General features: G+C 38.4%; 1 protein-coding gene across 6 annotated transcripts in view; it reads right to left on the minus strand.

Annotated features, from left to right (window-relative positions):
• The window catches only part of GSTCD (glutathione S-transferase C-terminal domain containing), a 190,044-nt gene that overhangs the window by 41,130 nt on the left and 128,591 nt on the right, over positions 1 to 20,323 (minus strand). For all 6 annotated transcript variants that reach the window (XR_011970190.1, XR_011970189.1, XM_072623186.1 and 3 more), the window contains exons 6-8: positions 4,221 to 4,336; positions 2,070 to 2,114; positions 604 to 732 (exon numbers count right to left, since the gene is read on the minus strand). Coding sequence is in view for 4 of the 6 variants with exons in the window: in XM_072623186.1 (XP_072479287.1) it covers positions 604 to 732; positions 2,070 to 2,114; positions 4,221 to 4,336 (290 nt within the window). In the remaining 2 variants the exon portion in view is untranslated. The remainder of the gene's footprint in view (positions 1 to 603; positions 733 to 2,069; positions 2,115 to 4,220; positions 4,337 to 20,323) is intronic.

The following is a 20,323-nucleotide window of genomic DNA, read 5'->3' on the forward strand; positions in this document are numbered from 1 at the left end:
TGATTCAGTTATTGTATGTGTATCTCCAGTGCCTAGCATTGTGTCTGGCACATCACAAGTTTCATGCCTGGTAACTGAGTGATTCTTAAGAGATTGTGATGTTCTAAGATTCAGAGTCATGGAACATCACAGGTAGAATATACAAATATATTCAATGATCTGTGATATTTGTCAGCATAGACAGTTCTTCCATTCATTCAGATCGCAACTGATGGACTACTGGTATAAAAAAAATAGACTGTGTTGGGGAGCAGCTTTTGGTCATCAAAAGCACTGCTGAATCTCCCAAATGTACTCTAGTCTGCTTTCTTCCTCCTTTCTGCCCCCTCCCCAGTCCATTATTTATTATTATCTGTCAGTACTGCATAGTTAGATTACTAAAGCACTTTCAAATATGGATCAACATATGTATTCCCCAGTCTTCATGAGAATTAATTTTAAAAACATAAATCGTTTTCTTTCTATGAAAAGAAGGCAGTAATATTCAACTAAATCAAAGTGAAATTTACATAATATGCATTGTTTTGTTTGGTAATGAGTTTGTACTATATACAATTTTGTCTTATTTAAGAAATCTGATGTTGAAACATCTTAATAACTTACCCCAATGTTAAACTTCCCTGTAAAATAGTCCAGATTTGCTTGGATGAACCAAATGTTGCTCAGACCCAGGTCATCACTTCTTTTCTTAGCCCGCACTAATGATAACTCTTTGTTTTCAATCAGTACCACCTGGATTTCAAACAGAAAACAGTATTATGCTGGCTAATAAATTCTAGCTATGATGTATAGCATCTTTATTATATTTAACTGTAAATGTGATTTTTTTCTCGAGACAAGGGCATACACATATGTTAAAGTGATATGACAATGACAGATGCATCTTTACTATCGTAATCTTTTTGTAAACAAAGATCTATGAATAAGTTCAATTATGGAATTTTAAAATGGAAGAATTGTTCATTTTAAATTACAGTATTAACAAGCAAGGATCCATTGCTATATGAGACACTTCAGTGGTTTGTATGTAAGATGTGGAACAACCAAAGGGTTTGGAAAGTTTCCTTTGCAGGTTGAGCACACAGTCTTCAATCTTGCTTATAATATTGGTTTGGATATTAGATACTTGCTCTGTTTAAAGAATAAAGGTAAAATGAGCTAATGCTGAGCTTGAATTCTCACAGAGCCTGAAGGCATTCAAGTCAAGAGGTTACTATACTTTCTTCTTCAGCCAATTTATGTCTAATTATTGTTTTTAGATCAGTAATGTCTTTGTGGCTGCAGTTTCCAAGAATAACAGAGCTCAACAAGGAGGGTAAAAGTTCCTGGTTATGGCCCTCCTATCACATAGAAATCAGACCCAAGTTCTACCTAAATCTGAACTATATTTCTTTAACGTTGATATCTGAACTATCTTTTGCATTTCAAATATGGTAAACAGGGCACAGGAGCATCTGGGTGGCACAGTGCACAGAGTGCTGGGACTACCGTCAAAAAGACTCATCTTCCTGAGTTCAGATCTGGCTTCAGACACTTACTGGCTGTGTGGCCCTGGGCAAGTCTCTTAATCCTGTTTGTCTCAGTTTCCTCTTCTATAAAATGAGTTGAAGAAGGAAATGGCAAATCACTCCAGTATCTTTGCTAAGTAAACTCCAAAGGGGGCTGTGAAGAGTCAGACACAAATGAAATGAATGAATAACCACAGGCAGGGGACTGGAGAGGCCACATGGCAAGAAGACAGCTAGGTCCTGGAGTCAACTCTGACACAAACTGGCTGTGTGACTCCCCGGCAAGGCAAACTCTCAGTAGATCAGTGAACCCACTAAAATGCTAATTTAAACAGCAGTGGCCGATCTGTATCTGTATCTGCTCACCAGGGAACTCAGACCAAAGGAATCATCCTTCCACTTCCATACTCTCTCTATAAATAAAGTGAAAAGCAGACTATAAAACAAGGGGAAAGCCAGGTTTGGTTTTCTCATTTTTCATTATGGAGCATTCCAGAATTCTGGGTTATTATGGTCTTCAAAGAAAATTAACTTTCTTTCAATCTATTTCTCAGTCTTTACCTGGCATGATGGCAGCATGTGGGCAAGAACAATTCCAACATGTCCCTATAAAAGGCAGAGAGTAAAGATGTTAATATTTGTCCCTGGCACATCTGAGCATTCTGAGATGGCCATCCCCCCCAAAAGGGCTTTTCCCCTCCAAATTATTTACTATGAACTTAATATTAAACGATAAAACCAAATAAGCATACATTTATAACTACTTACACTTCAGAATAAACTTCTACAGTTTAGACATTTAAATTGCTTCTACTTCTCTGCAAAGACAAATAATGCTACAAATGAAAAGCTTTATTTTTTCCTTTTATGATTACAGTCAAAGGAGTTTATTCCCAGTAATAGGATTACTATGTCAAGGCGAAGGGTTGTTTTTGTGAATCTAGTTCAATACTTTGCCCTTCACAAAGATTCTACCAATTTGCAATTCCGCCAGCAACCGATGCACACATTTGATTTTCTATAACCATATCAGCAATGAGCTTTTGTCACTGTTAGTTATTTTTTGTCAATTGTATGAGTATGAAGTATGGTGCCTGAAGGCATTTTAATCTGCATTTCTCTGATTATTAGGGAGGCTGAGACTTTTTTCAAATGATTTTTCAAAATATATCTTCTTTCATGAATTGTTTTCAGATCCTTTGAACATTTATACAATGGTGACTAGGTGCTATGCTTCATATTTGTTATAAGAGTCTTAGAATTTTAGATGATAGGTTTTTATCTGTTATATTTGCTACAGATGTATTCCCCAATTCTATTTTTCTTTTGATCTTGATTATATTTTGTTTTGAAGAACTTATTTTTATATAATCATTTGTATTTCTTATCCCCAACAACTCCTTCTATTTATTTGACAGCTACCATTTTGTCTGCTTTCCACAAATGAAATGAGACAATTGAAATATTCCCTCTTCTTCCAACTTTCTCAATGTTCACTTTATTATGCTGCGGTACATGGTGTGAGGTGATGATCCAAATCTGTTCCTTCCTATATTGCTGCTCAGCTTCCCTAATACTTATTAAATAATGAATCTCTTTCTCAGTTTTTGTGGTCTACAGTTTTATTAAGTACTAATCTTTTACTAGTATTTGGCTTTTGTGGGAGGATTCCCTTTCCACTTGTCTTTTTTTTTTTTTGTTTTTGGCCTAATATCTAATAATTTTAATTAAAGCTGTTTTTTCTAAAGTTTTAAAGTATGTTTTAAAGTCTGAAAGGGTGAGTTCACTTTCCCCCTTTCAGTCCCCCAATTAACCTTGACATGACTGCCTGCCTCAGCACCACGAAGCTGTGGACTGCCTGCTCCCTTGCATTAGGAGATGGCAACTCCTTGAGCCCCCAACAAGTCTTGCCCAGGATGCTCACTGGCTATGATTGCTTCATCTCCACAGGCTTCAGCTTTCTTATCTGTAAAAGAGGGCACTCGCTTGGAAGGCATGTAACTCTTTCCAGCTCTACACGGATGCTTCTAGGATCCTCTGGCACTCTCCCCACCAGACTCAGGGGAACAGAGGCTAGCTACCTGAGCAGATTCAGTGGTAGGAGAGAAGCTGCATCATGGAAGTAATTCTGGCGGCTCTTCCAAGTGGGCTGGTGCTTGTTGTGTTTCGTTTTTGTTTTTATTTTGGGGAGATATTTTTGTCTTTAGTTTCTCTTTTTTTTGTCTTTCTACTTATTTCACCAAAAAACAGGCATCTAAACCATGGCCTGAAGCCTCTTTTCCATAGCCCTCCTCCTTGATTTCTTCCATTCAACCACTCTAGGAATAGATTAGAGTTCACTCCTGACTTTAATTGGTTCTGAAAGATGAAACTTGTTTTCTCTTGCTGGGAAGCAGGCCTCCAGACCATGTCTTGCAGTCTCCTGCTTGAGGGCAGGGACTTTCAGGTGATAACTAGCACTTGGCACATAATAAGAGCTTAATAAATGCTTTGGTTACCTATCCATTTATTTTTCTCTTGGCTATATTCCTACAGCTTTCTGGAGGGCAGATAGGAACTGGTTCTCTAAACTGTGGTCCTGCCTGCCTATGACTGTCAATACGATCTGGGATCCGATATAGCTGCACTGATTTAGAATTAAGTATTAGATTTTATTATTAGATTAGACAAAAATAGGAAGAAAAAGGAAGGGGGAGGGAAAAGATCTATTACCCCACCACTGCAGAAATCCACTACTACATCGCCAGGTTTGGCCATACTTGTCACCACAGAGACCAAGTTGTTTAATTGCTGCTGCTTTCGCAAAGCACGTTCAGTGGACATCTGACCTGGAAATGGCAAAAGGGAAAAAATGCAGTCATTTGATACTATAAAGGGATGAAAAGGCACATGTAGGATTTTCACTAGTCAAGTGACATATTCCAAGACTATGGTGACAAACTATAAGTATTCAATGAACTATGGAGGAAGAAAATCACGTGATCTATACAGGAGAGAGAAGAGTAAAAGTAAATTCAGCAGACAGGAAGAGACAAGCAGAAAGGTTTGGTCATCACAGTCAATTTAAAAAAAAACAAAACCCTACAGTCTATAATACAAATTCACAGTTTCATACACAATCTTTTTTTATATTCTCTATATATTGAAATGCTTATGTTTGCTTAAGGTTTAAGCTTATGTTAAAAAAGAAAATCCTAATTAAAAACAAAGACATTAAATGACCATCAATTTGAAAACCAGACTTTGAATCTATTCCTAATTTTCCTTCTTAATTCATCATTGGCCATGAGCAAATGACTTCAGTGGAAAAGATCTAACAATAACAAAAGTAAGAGAAAGACACACAAAGCACCTTGCATGGAGCAAGAGCAATGGGAGAGGGGGCCCACAGAATCAGTCAGTAATTAGACATTTACTAAGCCCCTACCAGGCTCCAGGCCCTGTGCACTTAGAGACACAAAAAGGCAGAAGACAGTCCTCAGGGCGTTCACAATCTAAGCTAAAAATCAGAGAGTTCCAAAGTTAGAAAAGCCCTCTTTGCAGTTCTCTTTTGACCCCCATCTGAGAAAGAATTCTCTTTATGACATAACTGAAAAGGAATCACTAGGTCTCTGCATGGAGTCTGCCATGAGGAGGGAACCTACCACTTCCTAAGGCAGTGTATTCCACTTGAAATTTTCCAGGCATGAAGTCTAAATTTGCCTCTTTACAATTTCTTTTACAACTTCTCTGGGGTCCATCAGACAGCCTTAAAAGATGGCCACCATGTTCCCCCTAGATTTTCTCTTCTTTAGGTTAAACACCTCTAATTCCTTCAAATAGATCTCATCTGGCCTGAACTCCATTCTGAGGATCCTCTGGTTTGTCCATGTTATTTCTAAAAGACGATACCCAGAGATGATTGTAATATTCCAGGACGCAAAGTCCATAGGGCTGACCTCCTTTTTTATTCCTGGAACCCAAGCCTCAGAATGCCATCCATTATCACAGGAATTCTTCACCTACCATAATCACCAACTCACTACTGTGCCTGCAGCTCCCTAAGCCTTCCAGTACTGCTCAATCATGTTTCCCCATCTTCTACTTGTCAGATCAAATTTTTGAACCCACAATATGAGCCTGTATATTCATCCCTATTAAATTTTATGAGTTGTGGGGAGGTGGGGGACAAAAAAGGGAATAGGCTGTGATTTCGCTGGTGGAGGCAACTCACAGTGAGGAAAATTCCTCCACCAACATAGCTCGGCTCCTGCTCTGCAGCTCCCCTGGGTGTTGAGAAGTTAAATGACTTTCTAAGGGTCACATAGCCAGTATCTGTCAAAGTGGAAATGTGGCTCTCCCTCACTTCTCAGATCTGAGAAGCATGCTTCCTATGCCTTTATCCAAAAAATTAATTAAAACTACAGAAGAGCATAATGTCAAGCATAGATTCCTGGGACACTCTGCTGAAGATCTTCCATTTACCTCAAAACCATTAATAATCACTCTTACTTCAGCCATTTAAACAGATCTGAATCACGCTAACTGCATTCAGCCTATAGATCCATCTCTTCCACAAGAGTGGCATGAGATGCTTGATCAAACACTTTGCTGAAATAAATCTACAGCATTCCTCTCATTTGCCAGTTTAGTGACCCTGTCAAGAAAAGAAATAAAGTTATTATGGTAATATGGCTGGGTGCAAAGAGTCAGATTTCAGCTCAATAAAGGATAATTTCCCTAACAATGAACACCATCCAAAAGCTAAATTAAAGAATTTGAGGGAATTGGAAGCAACCTCAGTAGTCAGTATTTGCTCATCTGTACAACAAAGTGGATGAATCGATGGCCTCTAAGGGACCTCTGAGCTCCAGTCTGACAACCCCAATCTCAGTCCAATCCATACAATGCAGGGTAAGTAATGAGCTTCGCTATCACTGGTGAACTTCAAGTATAAGCTGGATGACCAGTACTTGTTTGAAATGTTGTAGAAGGAACTCTAGCTGAGGTCTGAGTTAGACTAGATTTCTGAGGTCCCTTTTACTCTAAAATATTAGGATTCTAGGTATCTATTTCTTGAGTTAATTATGAGGAGGATCCCCATGTTACAGATATTTTGAGAGGAATAGCTATTATCTATAGAATAGAGAAGGCAGCTACATAACCCAGGGCACATCTGTATTTCACTGTTACACAAAAGGTACTGTTTATCTGTGGGGCATCTCGGAAGCCCTGGGAGCATGAGAACCACACCATTTGAAACACATGAATGAGTCCTATCATTAAATGGAAGTCAAATTCTCCCTGACTTCTAAGCAGCTTCCTTTCCCTTGAAATTTAGTACAATTTACAACTGAAAGAGGGGCAATCTCCATCTGGGAAAGACCTAAATTCAGCCACAAGATACAAATTGAGCTCTCCTTTCTATAATCACTGATGAAGTCCATCAAAGCATCAAATGAATGAAACTTACTTGGCCAGCACAATACTGCCATATTTCAAGTATGCCCTTTCTAAAAGAGAGGTTAATAAAATGTTGACCTATCAAGTTTTAGTGACTCAACTAAAAGGAAAAAAAGTCCAGAAAATCTTTTTGGAAGAAAAAGTTTTCAAAGGTATCCTTGATCCCCATTTTGGGTGAAGTGCAGCATGGTCTATCTTTGACATAAGCAACACTCTAGGCTTTCCTTCTCCCCAGAAGAATTCTTCATGACATTTAAGTTTTTCTTTGTAACTAGAGCATTTACATCTCAGTCTGCATTCTTTAAAATAGGAAAACTGGCTGTGACTAGCTTTAAACAGGGCGTTCTGGCTCAGCAGGTTCCAGGTCCAGGGGCACGGTACAAACATTTTCTGCATCTGCTCTGCTCTGTAGAGTCTTCTCATTCCTTGGTGAGGGGATTTTGCACAAGAACAGTCAAAGAGAATTGGTTTTGTCTCAGACTAGGAGCAGTCAAAAGACATTTATTGGAGACTCTCAAAATAGTATGTTCTGACATGTTTTCACAAGCAATTTAGAATTATGTGAACATATAAAGCCTTTTTAAAAAAAATCTAATGCATTTCTTCCACTAAAACAGTACATTTATGTGGAAAGAATCCATCCAGAAAAGTATCCAAGCATCCAAGGAATCTATTGGAATACTTTCCTATCTGTAAAAAGATGGCATTTATAAGCTGAAGCAAAATGACAAAGAGGCTGCTTGCCCCAGATAGTCAAGATGGTGGTAAGATGTCCAGATCAATGCCTAAAAGAACATCTTTGTTAAAGTGCTTTTTGTCTTCAAAGTTCAGATTTTTAAAAAATTAGGAAATTGATGGAAATTTGAACATAGCCTCAAAAAAATTTCAATGAGTTAGAGAAAGTTATCCTGAGATTTGGTATTAATTTTTAAAAGTGATTTTCTATTTTTGTTGTTGTAGTAGTGTCCTGAAAACTCTTCATAAAAACAGGAATCAGAGTTCTGATCCATTTATAGTTCAGCTAAAATGCTAATTTCTCTAGGTGTTAGCAAAGAAATAACCTGAGATGATTCCAACTTTTGATAAAATTATTTTACATGTTCTGTGGCATATCATTCTGCCCACAATGGAACATTTTCCTTGCCTAATTCATTGGAAATCTAGATGTTTAAACCATTTTAATACTGTTCAGACACTGTCTTTACCCCTTCAAAAAAAATCAGCATTCAGAGAATATGTTTCAAGCTAGAAAGGAGATATTCTGAAATACTGGCATCATTTTTCCAAAGCATCAAATAAGGCAATGAAGTTCTGCCTGGCCTGACCAAACAAGGGCGCTGTGATTTATAATACGCTGGGCTGCCAGGACCAGGGCTCCAGCCAACAGTGCATGGCTCAGATTAGATGGTTTTGATTTTTCTTTTTTTTTTTTAGCCTGAAGCAATAAATTACCTTGCACAGTGTAATTTACTTGTACAAGGAGAAAGATAATACTTAGATACAAATTAGACTTCTGAACTAAAGATTCTTTTGACTGTTCTACTTTTCAAACATTTCTTTGTGATTCTATACATGAAAAGTTCTTTGAAAAATTCAAATATAATGAAACAGGAAAAAATTATAATTGCTGAAATGAAATTACTTTTTAAAAGTTTTTTTAAAATGCTGGAAGTTTGCAAAGCTACAGAAACAAGACTGGAAAATGCATACAATTACACAAATTGAGTAGGTTTTGGGAATTGTTGAGAAAAGCTTTCATAAATGTGCCACTTGTATTAGCATTTTACAAGACAGGTGGAAGAGAGAGTGCCAGTAATAAAAGGAACTGTAAGGAATGGTACCATTAGTGAACACTGTCTCATCCACAACATTAACAAAGACCATCCTGATTAATGTTAGCGTGCTCTACTTTATGGACTCATGGACAGGAAGTCTCAGTGTGGTTACTGTCGTACGTGTGAGCCTCAGCTAGTCATCAATCTGATTCTCTGGGCTTGAAGGTTACATATAAAATGGGTACCAACAGATGTCTATCTCTTTGAGACGATGTGATCAAGTCTAAAGTGCTTTGAGCTCCATTGAGACAATTTAATTTCCACAGAAAATACAAAAAGTGTTGTCATGTAGGATCATAGGATTATAAACTGGGAGGTCAAAAAGGGCTTGGAGGTCATCCAGTCCAATGCCCTCATGTTAGAAACCAGGGATCTGAAGTGCTAGATAAATGTTGTCATTATGTTGTGAACAGTCACCAGTTTTGTCTTAAATTGAGTATAGCCTTGAAAACTATGTTCTTGTCTTTCTTGGGTTTTTTTTTATAGGATAGTCAACAACTATATCAGGTGAGCTTAATCATATATTTTTGAATTAGTCACCAAAATTCAGTAAGAAAATGCTTAAAATTTTCATACAATGCCACTGATTTAAACTTTTCTTATACAAGGCAGGGAAGTAAGTATATTATGTGTAATTATTACAAAATTTAAGAAACAAACTTCAACAAGAATTCAGGTTCTTAGCTTACTTAGATAAGCAAGATATACCAAGCCTTTTAAATAAATATCAACGAAAAGCAAGCTTATTATATTTATCAGAAATAAAAGGGCCCAAGACTGTAAAATCAGACATTTCACTGCTATAATATACTTTATTTCAGTCATTATTTTCCAAATTCTTTATGTCCATCCAAAATAACTGTATTGATTTTCTTAATATATTAGCAAACCTGCTGCATGTACTATTAGAAACACCTCACTTTGAATTCCAGAGGTGGTACAACTCTATATGACTATCATTTTAGAACAGTTGTTAGCTATCATCAGCTATAACCATTAGCTATTCTAAAATAAAGATGACGCCTCTCAGTACTACTACTATGTAAGGTGGTACCATAGGCCTGACAGAAGGAAGAGAATAGAGGTACATTTCAATATACATAATAGGAATACAAAAATATAAGCTGAATGAATGAGTGAAGGTCATGTTAAAGACTGTCTCTGCTTTTATGACCATCTCCTGCTGCCATATGTAGAGTGATATCACATAAGAATCAAGTCTAAAAGAAAGCTGTGTCTTTCTAGAGACTTCAGAAAATAGCTATTACTCAAAAATTCTAAAGCGGGCCAGATAAGCTTTTGATAATTCAGGTATCAGGGTGCAATCCAGAAATCCGCAGGTACCTGACACCCTTGACACCCTAGGAGACGATACATGGTGTTTGCTATGTGTGCCACTTTAAGAACATTCATCCCTCTTGGGTCTGTGCAGACTTAAGATACAGCTGAAAGCTGTGATGTTGCAAAGCATTCTCTGAAGTGTCACTGTTCCACTGAGTATCTTTCCACATCACAGCAAAGATATCCAAGCCTTTACCTTATTAGTTTTGGGTTTCCTCTTCTCATTTTTAAGGCTCTCAGAAATATAATTCAGAATGTATCTCCTACCTACACTTGCCATAGACAACTTTTTTCAATTTATAACATTCTTTAAAATTCACTTTGGCTTAAATCTACACACTGTTTCTGAAACAGCAGAGAGGGAGCAGAACCCATGATTTCACTGGGATCCTGGGTGAGAAAACAATCTACCAATGGAAGTTGGCATATTCTATGCAATTTATCACCCAAGAGAGTTGCCTAGAACACTGAGAGGCTGAATGACTTGCCCAGGAAGTGCATGTCAGAGGCAGGACTTGAAACTGCATCTGTTTTTCACTGAGGCTGAGCACAAGGATTAAATACAAATTCTTGTCTTCCCCTCTCAACTATGTGTCCCACACTTTAGGCTACAAAGACAACAAAAGTCTGTTGTAATCCTTCTAAGACAAAGGCCTTAATTTAACATGCTTTCAGAATCTCAGATCAGGTCTGCAAGATGGGGCTGTGCAGTTCTTTTTTGGTACGCAACCCAGAGGGAACTGCCCATCCCATTTATACTTTACGTAAAAGTGATTACATTTTTCTTGAGACTCGGTATTGAAAAGTTGTGTATTTTATTTTATCCCCCAAATGGAATGGCCCAGAACAGGTTGACCAATATAGAGGAGTAATTTAACTTCTGAACTTCAGTATCTTGGGGGAATATCAATTCTGCATTATTTTAGGTCTTATAAGCCACTCTGTTTAATGAACTGACCTGTGGGTATTATGCTTTCCACAAAAAGTCACTTTCTGCCCATATGCCAGCAGGAAACATTTTCATTTTGCTGAGAAGCAGTTTAGAGGGAGGTTGGGCAATCACCTTGTTGCAAAAGAGGATAATCCAGGAAGGAAAAAAACCAATAAAGATGGGGAAGATCTTCATTTTACTGAATTTTAAAGGATAAGGACTGGACTTGTGCTTTCATTGCTATAGGGAGGTCTACCACTGCAGGCTGGCACCTGCTCTGCAATCCAGAAAACTGCCCAGGCCTCCAAGACATTAAGGGGTTTGCCCAGGGTCACACAGACAATCGATAAGTCTGGTTTTTCCGACATCCAGGACATATACATCAGACTGTCTCATCACAATATTCTAGATGCTGATTAAAAGAAGAATGCACCCTTCTGCCTCCATATATAATTCTAGTATGAAACTCCCAAATACACATCCCTAAAGTGTGCTAAAGCAGAGTAAGGAGAGAGAAATCTCTACTGTGTTGGAGAATGTCACGGAACCGCATCCCCTGCCAAAGGAGATTCTTGTAGGCTTCATTAACGGTGAACAATGAAAATCTTAAAATCATTTTACCTCTGCTTTAGGGCTTTTAAACTAGAACCCAGAAACTGTGAAAACATTTTCTTTAACAACTTTATACAAAAATAAGCATTCACTGACGTGTTATTAAAAATGTGGACTGTAATCCTTTTAAGTTGCCTAAAAGACAAAAATTAAACAAAATGGCCATAAAGTTTTAGAGAGACAAAACAGTAAATCTGTAGAGAATTGGTTAATTATTTCATCCCTTTCTCCTTCAAGGGTGAAGCAGGTTCTACAAAACATTTACATAACACAAACTTTACCTGTCTGCATTATTCCAAATTTTCTCTGTGTTTAGGCTACTCAATAAAAACACATGAATTTACCTCTGGGAATGTTACTGACTTTTTCGGGCTATTAGGATAATGTTTAGTGAATCAGGTGCTTTTTTTTTTTTTTATTTTTTGCAAAGTCTTGGTTTTAAAAGGATTGGAAAAACAACTGATTTATTTTAAGGTTTTAAGGAGGGGGAGGAGGAGAGAGAGCTGTATTCTGAGGTGGCTCATGGCTCTAAATGTCAGTCAGTTATCAAGCCTTTCTTAAGGGCTTTCAATGTGCCAGGGCCAGAGATACAAAAGTTCAAAGTCAAACAGTGTCTGTTCTTAGGAGCTTGCATCTAATGGAAGAGACAACAAACAATTAGCTGGACACATAAAAGATATACATAGGAATGGAAAGTAATATTGGAGGAGAAGATGGGGGGACCAGGAAAGGCCCCTGCAGAAGCTGGACTCTGAGCTGAGTCACGAAGAAAGCCAGGGAAGCTAAGAGGTGGAGAGGAGGAGAGAGAACATTCCTGGCAGGGGAGACTCTATGTCTCCCTCCCATCTCTGCTTACCCCAGTCCTAGCTCCCACCCATCCATCTCATCTTACTCTGTGTGTAAAAAAAAAATTAAAAATACTTGAATACTTACTCTAATGGACTGAAAAAGATTCATGTAGATCCTTCCTCAAATAAAATGAGATTAGATTAAATTGATAAACTACATCTAGATTCATCAAGTCATTGGATCAGAGGATTTCAAGATGGAAGAGATTTATGGAAATCACTTTGTGTCAACCAATAGTTTTATAGATGTGGAAGGAAACTGAGAAACTGGCCAGCTTAACCTCCACATTCTACAAATGAGGAAACTGAGGACCAGGGAAGGTTGTGTGACTCCTTCTGGTTATACAGTCAGTTACCAGCAGACCTGGGACTAGAACTTGGTCTCTACCACATACACGTAAATATGTGTGTATATCATATATATATATAAATATATATTTATATGTATGTGTGTGTGTGTATGCGTGTATAATTTTATAAATAGTTTATAGAACTTGACTTTTTAAAGGTTCACTTCTGCATCATACTCTAATTCTTACTATAAATCTATAATCTGCCAGAGCAGAGAAATAAACAGAAAAATATATAAAATAAAAATACTATTTTCTGAGTTTTTCTCTAAGTGTTTGCAAATGTTCACGGCCTAGGTTATGGCGCTATCTCTTTTTTCTCTTCCTGTTGTAAAATTTGTGTCCTAAGAAATGAAAACGATTATTAATGCCATTCCATACCTGATAAACAGTATCTCCATTACCTCACAGAGGATAAAATGAGTGAATGTACACAAAGGGCTTTGTGAGTCAATTAGGAACACAACCAGATAATACATGCTAAACCCCAAGGGCAGCATAGACATCATGGGCAGTGGAGTCAGGACAATCTGAGTTCCAGTTCCCCCTGTGACACATCGTTGCTTTGTGACCCTTGGAAAGTCACTTAACCTCTGGGTGTTCCAGGCCACCATCTAAGTTAAACAACATATTCAGATCGACATTGATGGAGCTCCCTATATGGATGAGATCACAGGTCATGACAAATAAACCAAAAGAGAAGCCTTATGATGACTCCTAGAACTCACAATACACCATTCACTGATGACAAGCTTAGTGCCATTTCTTTTTAAGAAGGGTCATAGTCTTGCCCTTAAGAGGCCTAAATTCTCTTCCCCTTGTCCATACTAAGTATGGGGATCATTGCACCCCCAGGGTTGCTCAGAGTAACAAGATGTAGTAGAAAGAACCAGTGGAAAGAACTTGACATGAGCCAGAGGACCCTGTTCTTGGTACCTGTTTGACCTTGGACAAGTTACTTAAACTTTCAAGAAAAAAAAACGTGAATTGACCCAGTTGATCCCTAAGGTCCTTTCCAACCCTGAACCTATGATCTTATTATCCTGCTGAACACCAGATTTAGAGTTGGAAGGAACCATGGAGAGCATCTGGTCCAACTTCCTGACTTTGGATATCATTAAGTTGATTTTCTTTAGAATTTTTATTTTTTAAAGACTGGTTTCTCCCTATCTCATCAAGGCTAGAAGTACAAAGGCTCCTCACAGGCTTGGTCCAGTCTAATCAGCCTTTGACCTTCCCTTCTCAGGTAACCTGTCACCTTCCTCCTGCAACCCACAAACTTCGTGTAGATACTGACTGGCTCAGCCCATTCTGGCGCAGAACTCCCCAGCCTTCCCAGCAACAGCAGGAATTACAGAATGGGTCCTGAAGTCAGACTACTAATCATAGTTTAGTTAGGTCACAACCTTTGAGCTTGAAAGGATCTCAGAGACCAGAGAGTCCAACTTCTTCATTTTTACAGATGAGGAAACTGAGGTCCAGAAAGATGAAATGATGTGCTCATATGTGGTATCAGTTAGATCTGGGTTTGAACCCAAGTCTTCTGCCTCTAAACGCACAGCACCAGAGGTAACAATCCAAACTACAAGAATAAGGAACATTACTGATTAAAATGTATAAAACTTTGGTTTAGGGAGTGTGTTAAAGCCCTGATTGATCTCTTTTGGCGTGTGCATGCCCTTTAGCATAGTCGGTCTAGCTAAGAGTAACTGCCATAGAAATGCTCCTCTTTGGTGAGGTCCTAGGATGCGCTAGAGATGCTCAAAATGATGACAGCAAAATCTCCCTTTCTTGCTGCTGGAAGGACACCCTGTTATTCCACGCATTTGGGTTTTACTGAAGATCAAATCTTTCTCCCAAGTGCACAGTTATATATAACGTATGGCTTTCATTACATGTGGAGCTTGTAACGTACTTTTCTAACAGCAAGAAGAGTTGCTACCGTGTTCCTGACACTTCAAATGTTCTTAGGTGGTGGAATTTTTGTGATTATTTAAATTATTTTCTCCAAAAATTTTAATTCTGGAAATGTCAACAATTTAATCCTAACCATTTTTCACAGATAAATATTGATGGTGACCGAGGTTAAAGAGTCTACTTTAAAATAACTTTGAATTGGAGATAAATTAATATTCACCCATGTCTCATCAGGATTACAGCACTATATGAGTGTCATAGTGGATAGAATGCTGAGTTAGAATCAGGAAGGCTTGAGATCAAATCCTACCTGAGATACTTAACTAGCTGGGTGACCCTGGGCAAGTCACCTTCCCTAAGACTCAGTTTCCCCATATGTAAAATGGAAATAACAATAGCAACAACTCCCAGCATTGTTGAAAGTTTAAATGAGATAATGTAGGTTGATTAATCTATAAACCTGAAAGTCCTGATAATGATTCTCACAGATTCACAGAATGAGAGAGTTGGCAGGGACCATTCATGCCTTAGAAATGCAGACATGAGCAAGGATCCCACTTACAACATTCTTAGCAATTCAGTTCAACAAACTGCACAAATGTTCATGGAGTATGCACTCAGTGTGTGCCAGGCACTATGCTGGGTCTGGAAATACAAAGGGAAAAATAGACCAGTCTGCTTTCAGGAAGCTCACTTTCTGCTACATGACAAGTCATCATCTAGTCGTCATTTGGAGGGTTCTTGGAAGAAGGAACAACCACTCCTGAGGCCAGCCCATTCTACTTTGGGACTGCTCTCATTGTGGGGAAGTGTGGGAGCCAAAATTGTGCCTCTTTATGATTTCTACCCAAGGCTCCTAGTTCTGTTCTGTGGGACCAACCACAAAAACAAAGCCCTCTTCTGCAAGAAAACTCTCCTTCAAATACTGGCTGCCAAGACTCCTTGTTCTCCAGGCTAAACACGCTTTATTCTAATGGTTTCTCACATCTGACAATCTTTAGACCTTCAGCCTAGCTCTGGGTATTCTCCAAATTATTTCTGGCCTTTTGAAAACTGGGTAAAGAGAACTGAATACAATATTCCCCAAGCCATCTCATCGAAGCCATCTTGTCTGATCCATCTCTAAAGAAATCTTTCATTGAATATACTGGATAAATGGTCATCCAGCCTCTGCTTGAAAACATTCAGGGCAGTTCCATCCACTTTGGGGCAGCTGCAATTTGTGGGATGTTTTCCCTGACCTAAAGTCTAAATTTTCCTCTGTAACTCCTGCCAACTTCTACTGCATCTACCCTCTGTGGTCACACTGAGCAATTGCAACCCCTCTTTTACATGATCAATCTTCAAAGACTTGAAGACAGTGATCACATTTCCTATATCTTTTCTTTTTTAGTCCAAACCAGGGGTGGGGAAGTGCGGCCTGGAGGCCCTTTGGCTATACTTGAGGACCCAGAAGGTCACATGTGGCCACAGGTCCCCCACCCCTTGTCTAAACCTCCTCAGTTCATTCAACATATGCCCACTGTGAAATGGATTCAGAACCATTCACCATTCTACTTGTTCTCCTCTGCATACCCTCAAGTTTATCAATCTTCTTTTAATTTACACTGGAGTACCCAGGAGTAAGCACAATACTCTAAACATGGCCTGACTAAGGTAGTGTAGTGAGGGACTGGCACCTTCTTATTCCTGGCAGGTATAATGAAGGACAAGACTATATTGACTTCTTTGACTGCCACATCACATTCCAGATCCCAAGCACTTCACTGGAGATCTCTTTTCTAGGTGACAATGAATCATCGATGCCCTCTCTTTGAGTCTAGTCATTCAACTAGTTCTAGATCCATTTAACTATGTCACCGTCAAATCCATATCTCATCTTCTCCACAAGAAGAGCATGAGACACTTGATCTAATATCGACTAAAATTTAGGGGACTATATCTATAGCCTTCTCCTGATCTCTAAGTGTAGGAATGCTGTCAGAAAAAGAAAAAAAAGTTTTGTGTGGGTTGACGTTCTCAATGAAGCCATTGTGGCTCTTTGTAATCACTGTTTCATTAGTTATCACTATGATTCATTCTGTAATATTGCCAGGGACCAAAACCATACTTTAGAAATAGATTCAATTGAAAGACAATAGTGGGATTGCCATTTTTCTTGTTCTAAAGACCAGAGGTTCTTAAGCTCTTTTGTAACAAGAATTTCTTTAGCAGTCTAATGAAGCCTATGGACCTTCTCTTTAAAGAATGCTTTTAAATGCATAAAATAAAATACATAGGATCATAAAGGAAACCAGTTATATATTAAAAAAAAAAAAGTTCATGGGCCCCAGCTTAAGAACCTTGCTTTATACACAGGGTCTTTTCTTAGTTTAGGATTCCTATATCACATTATAGATTCATTATAAAGCCCCTTTTATAGATTGTTGATATCTAGCCACATTTCCCTAAATTGTACTTAAGTAACTGATTTCTTTGGAGCCCAAGTATAGGATTTAACATTTATCCTTATTAAATTTTATCTCATTAGATCTGCCCCAGTATTATAACCTACTGCAATTATTTTGAAGCATTAGATCTGCCCCAGTATTATAACCTACTGCAATTATTTTGGAGTCTGCTTTGTGTTATTGTGACATCAATAACCTAACCAAATCATCAACAGCAATGTTAAACACCACAAAGCAAAGTACTGATCCTGGGTACTCCACTGGCGGCATCACTCTGAGTTCACACCGACTTATTAATGACTGTTCTTTAAAGCACTGGGTCATTCTACCAGTTACAAATTCATTTATCTATATTATCAATTCAGTCCACATTTCTTACCCCTGTCCACAAGGTTAGAATGACTTTGTCAAGTTCTGGGCAGTTGTTCTTTGAACTCATAATCAAGAGCTAGGTGAAATGGATGGATAGCCCATGCTGTTCAATGGCATTTTTGTAATGTTACCAGAAAGTGAGAAATGTGCCCAGCACACTGGGTGGATTCCCCATGGACAAGAGTCACACAGTACAGGCAGGTATGAATGAGGTGCATTCTGCTGCTGGAAGGACTAGCCACCCAAGTAAGATTATAGATCTATTTGTGAATGACAATTTGTGAATGATTTTTCAAATACAACCTCACCCCAAAACAAACAATCCAAAAAGCCTTCTAACCTTCTCATTCCCTCACATGAGGAAAAAAGAGTGGACCAGGCAGACTTCACAAGAGGTACCCCAAACCTTTTCATGGGTTCCTCTGAGAATTCCCTACACATTTCCACTGCTGAAGCCTCATTTTTACCTAAGTTAACTAATGCCACTGAGGCATACATAGAAAGTATAACAAGCAGCTGAACACAGTTTCTAAAATTTAAAGTTACTGACTCATTCCTTAGAAGCTCAAAAGCACCCAGAGGCAGATACTTCAGTATTTCTTATCCAGATACTTTACTATTTCTTATTGAGAAGTGATTCAAGAAAGAAATGTTATCTTTTTACAAAGTACTGAAATATACTGAGAACATAACAGCTGTAACCACCAAAGACGTACACAACCAAACTGAATAGAACACAAAATTTTTAGGTATAGGCAGAATGATTTCTTTCTTACCCCCTCCCAGAGGGCGGTATTATAAATGGAACCTCACCAGAAGGAGCTAAAATTTATTCTAATGGATTTTGGATTAAATGGAGCTAAGATAACATCAAACTAATGATATTCCAAGTCTCAGTCTCCTCACCCGCAAGATGAGGAGCTTGGAGTAGATGACTTCAGAAGCCCCCTCCAGCTCTATTTATGATCCTAGAATCAAGTCTACAAGTCTAGTCTTTGACTTGGCACAAACAGAAAGGACAGTGGGTCTCATATCCAGGCTTTTTTCAAAATATGTCAAAATAAAGAGGCACTGTGGGCATTTCCATTTAATCAGACAAGAATACGTTTATTTTTTCTGACTAGTTCCCTCATGTTCACCATAAACAGGTTCAGGGAGATAGACTCAACTTTACCACTTAAATATAAAATATATTCACCCCTGGAGGGACAGCAGCTAGTCAAAACTTCTCTATTAGGCTTTTCTATAATCTTATAAATGTTCTCCTTTGACTCTCCAGCTAATAAAATGAAGTCCAGGGCTTTCTTTTTGCCTAATTAGCTAATATGAAACAGGAGGCCTTTCTAAAAGAACATGCAGGGCATTAAATAAACAAAGGCAGTTATATCTGAAGGGCTTTTAAAAAAATTAATGGAATGATTTAGCAAAGCCCTACACTTGTGCTTTTATTTATAATTAAGGAAACACCACTAAGTAACATATGGGTAGTTTGGTGACTTTGTTATGCAGGATGTAAGGAATCACATCCAGACATTGACAAAAATATACGGGGATTAGTAGCAAGAACCAGTAAAACTATAATTGTTTTTAAAATATATTTTATAGCATACACAAATAAAAGGGCTATGCTACTCCTTTGATGAACCACATTTTGAAAACAGGCACAGAGGATTCTTGACGTTCTCCAGTTCAGGTTTGCCACACACTAGCTACATATTAACCACCAAAAAGTCACAGCCTCAATGGGTCATAGCTCCTCTGTAAAATGACAGAGTTGGGCTAGATTGGAGAGAGAGTTGGGTTTTTTTTTAAGTCACTGAAAACAGTGATTTTATCAATAGCATACAACATAGGACTTTATGCTTTTTCCCCTAGTACACTGGTGCCCTGATGTTTGGGACATGGGATTCCCAGTATTGGGAAATAGTTCACCACTCCTCAGTGGTGAACTCTTTTAGCTGGAGAAGAAGATACATGACTTTTTATTTCACTCCTTGGAGGCCATGTAGACCATGAGGTTTACTGCATGGCTGATATAACCATACTGATTTCATACCAGGAAATTAGTTTGATGAAATGGTCATTGATGGTAACACTAGTGCCAACATTAAAGGTAGAAGAGTAGGTCACAGGATACAAGCTGGTCCTCTATGTAATGTAAAATGCCCCTCAAGGATGCTCTGTTTTTATCACTTTCACGATATCACTATATCTGCCAGGTCAAATCTCTAGGTGGAATAGGAACATGGAATGCCATTCCTTTGTACTTGCCTTTCAGTGCAGTAGGGCTTTTGGCAGCCCCAGAGGAAGCAGGGATGGTGTTTTAGCCATCACTACCACAACTGGTCAGAATAGTCATCTACTGTCTTCTGGGTAGAAGTAATGGTATGGACCATGGTTATGTGTCCTTCCACAATGCCAAAACTGTCGAGAATGACCTTGGCCAGGGGGAGGGAAGGGCAAGCAGTTGATAGCACGTTAGGTATTACCAACTATCGTAACAGAGTTATTCTATTTCTCATGGATCACCTCCACCACAAACAGAGGCCATCTGCAGAAAGGGAGGAGATAGTGACACTCCTAATTCCATTTTTCAAATGGGCCATGGCCCTCACGGTAGAGACACCAGTAGACTCTACTACATACTCAGTTCCAGCATCTCCCCATTCAGTTTGGGTGGGATCACGTTCCTGGAAGACAGTAATGATTTTTCCATT

The sequence above is a fragment of the Notamacropus eugenii genome, chromosome 7 (genome assembly GCF_028372415.1).
Source record: "Notamacropus eugenii isolate mMacEug1 chromosome 7, mMacEug1.pri_v2, whole genome shotgun sequence".
Classification (NCBI taxonomy): Eukaryota; Metazoa; Chordata; class Mammalia; order Diprotodontia; family Macropodidae; genus Notamacropus; species Notamacropus eugenii.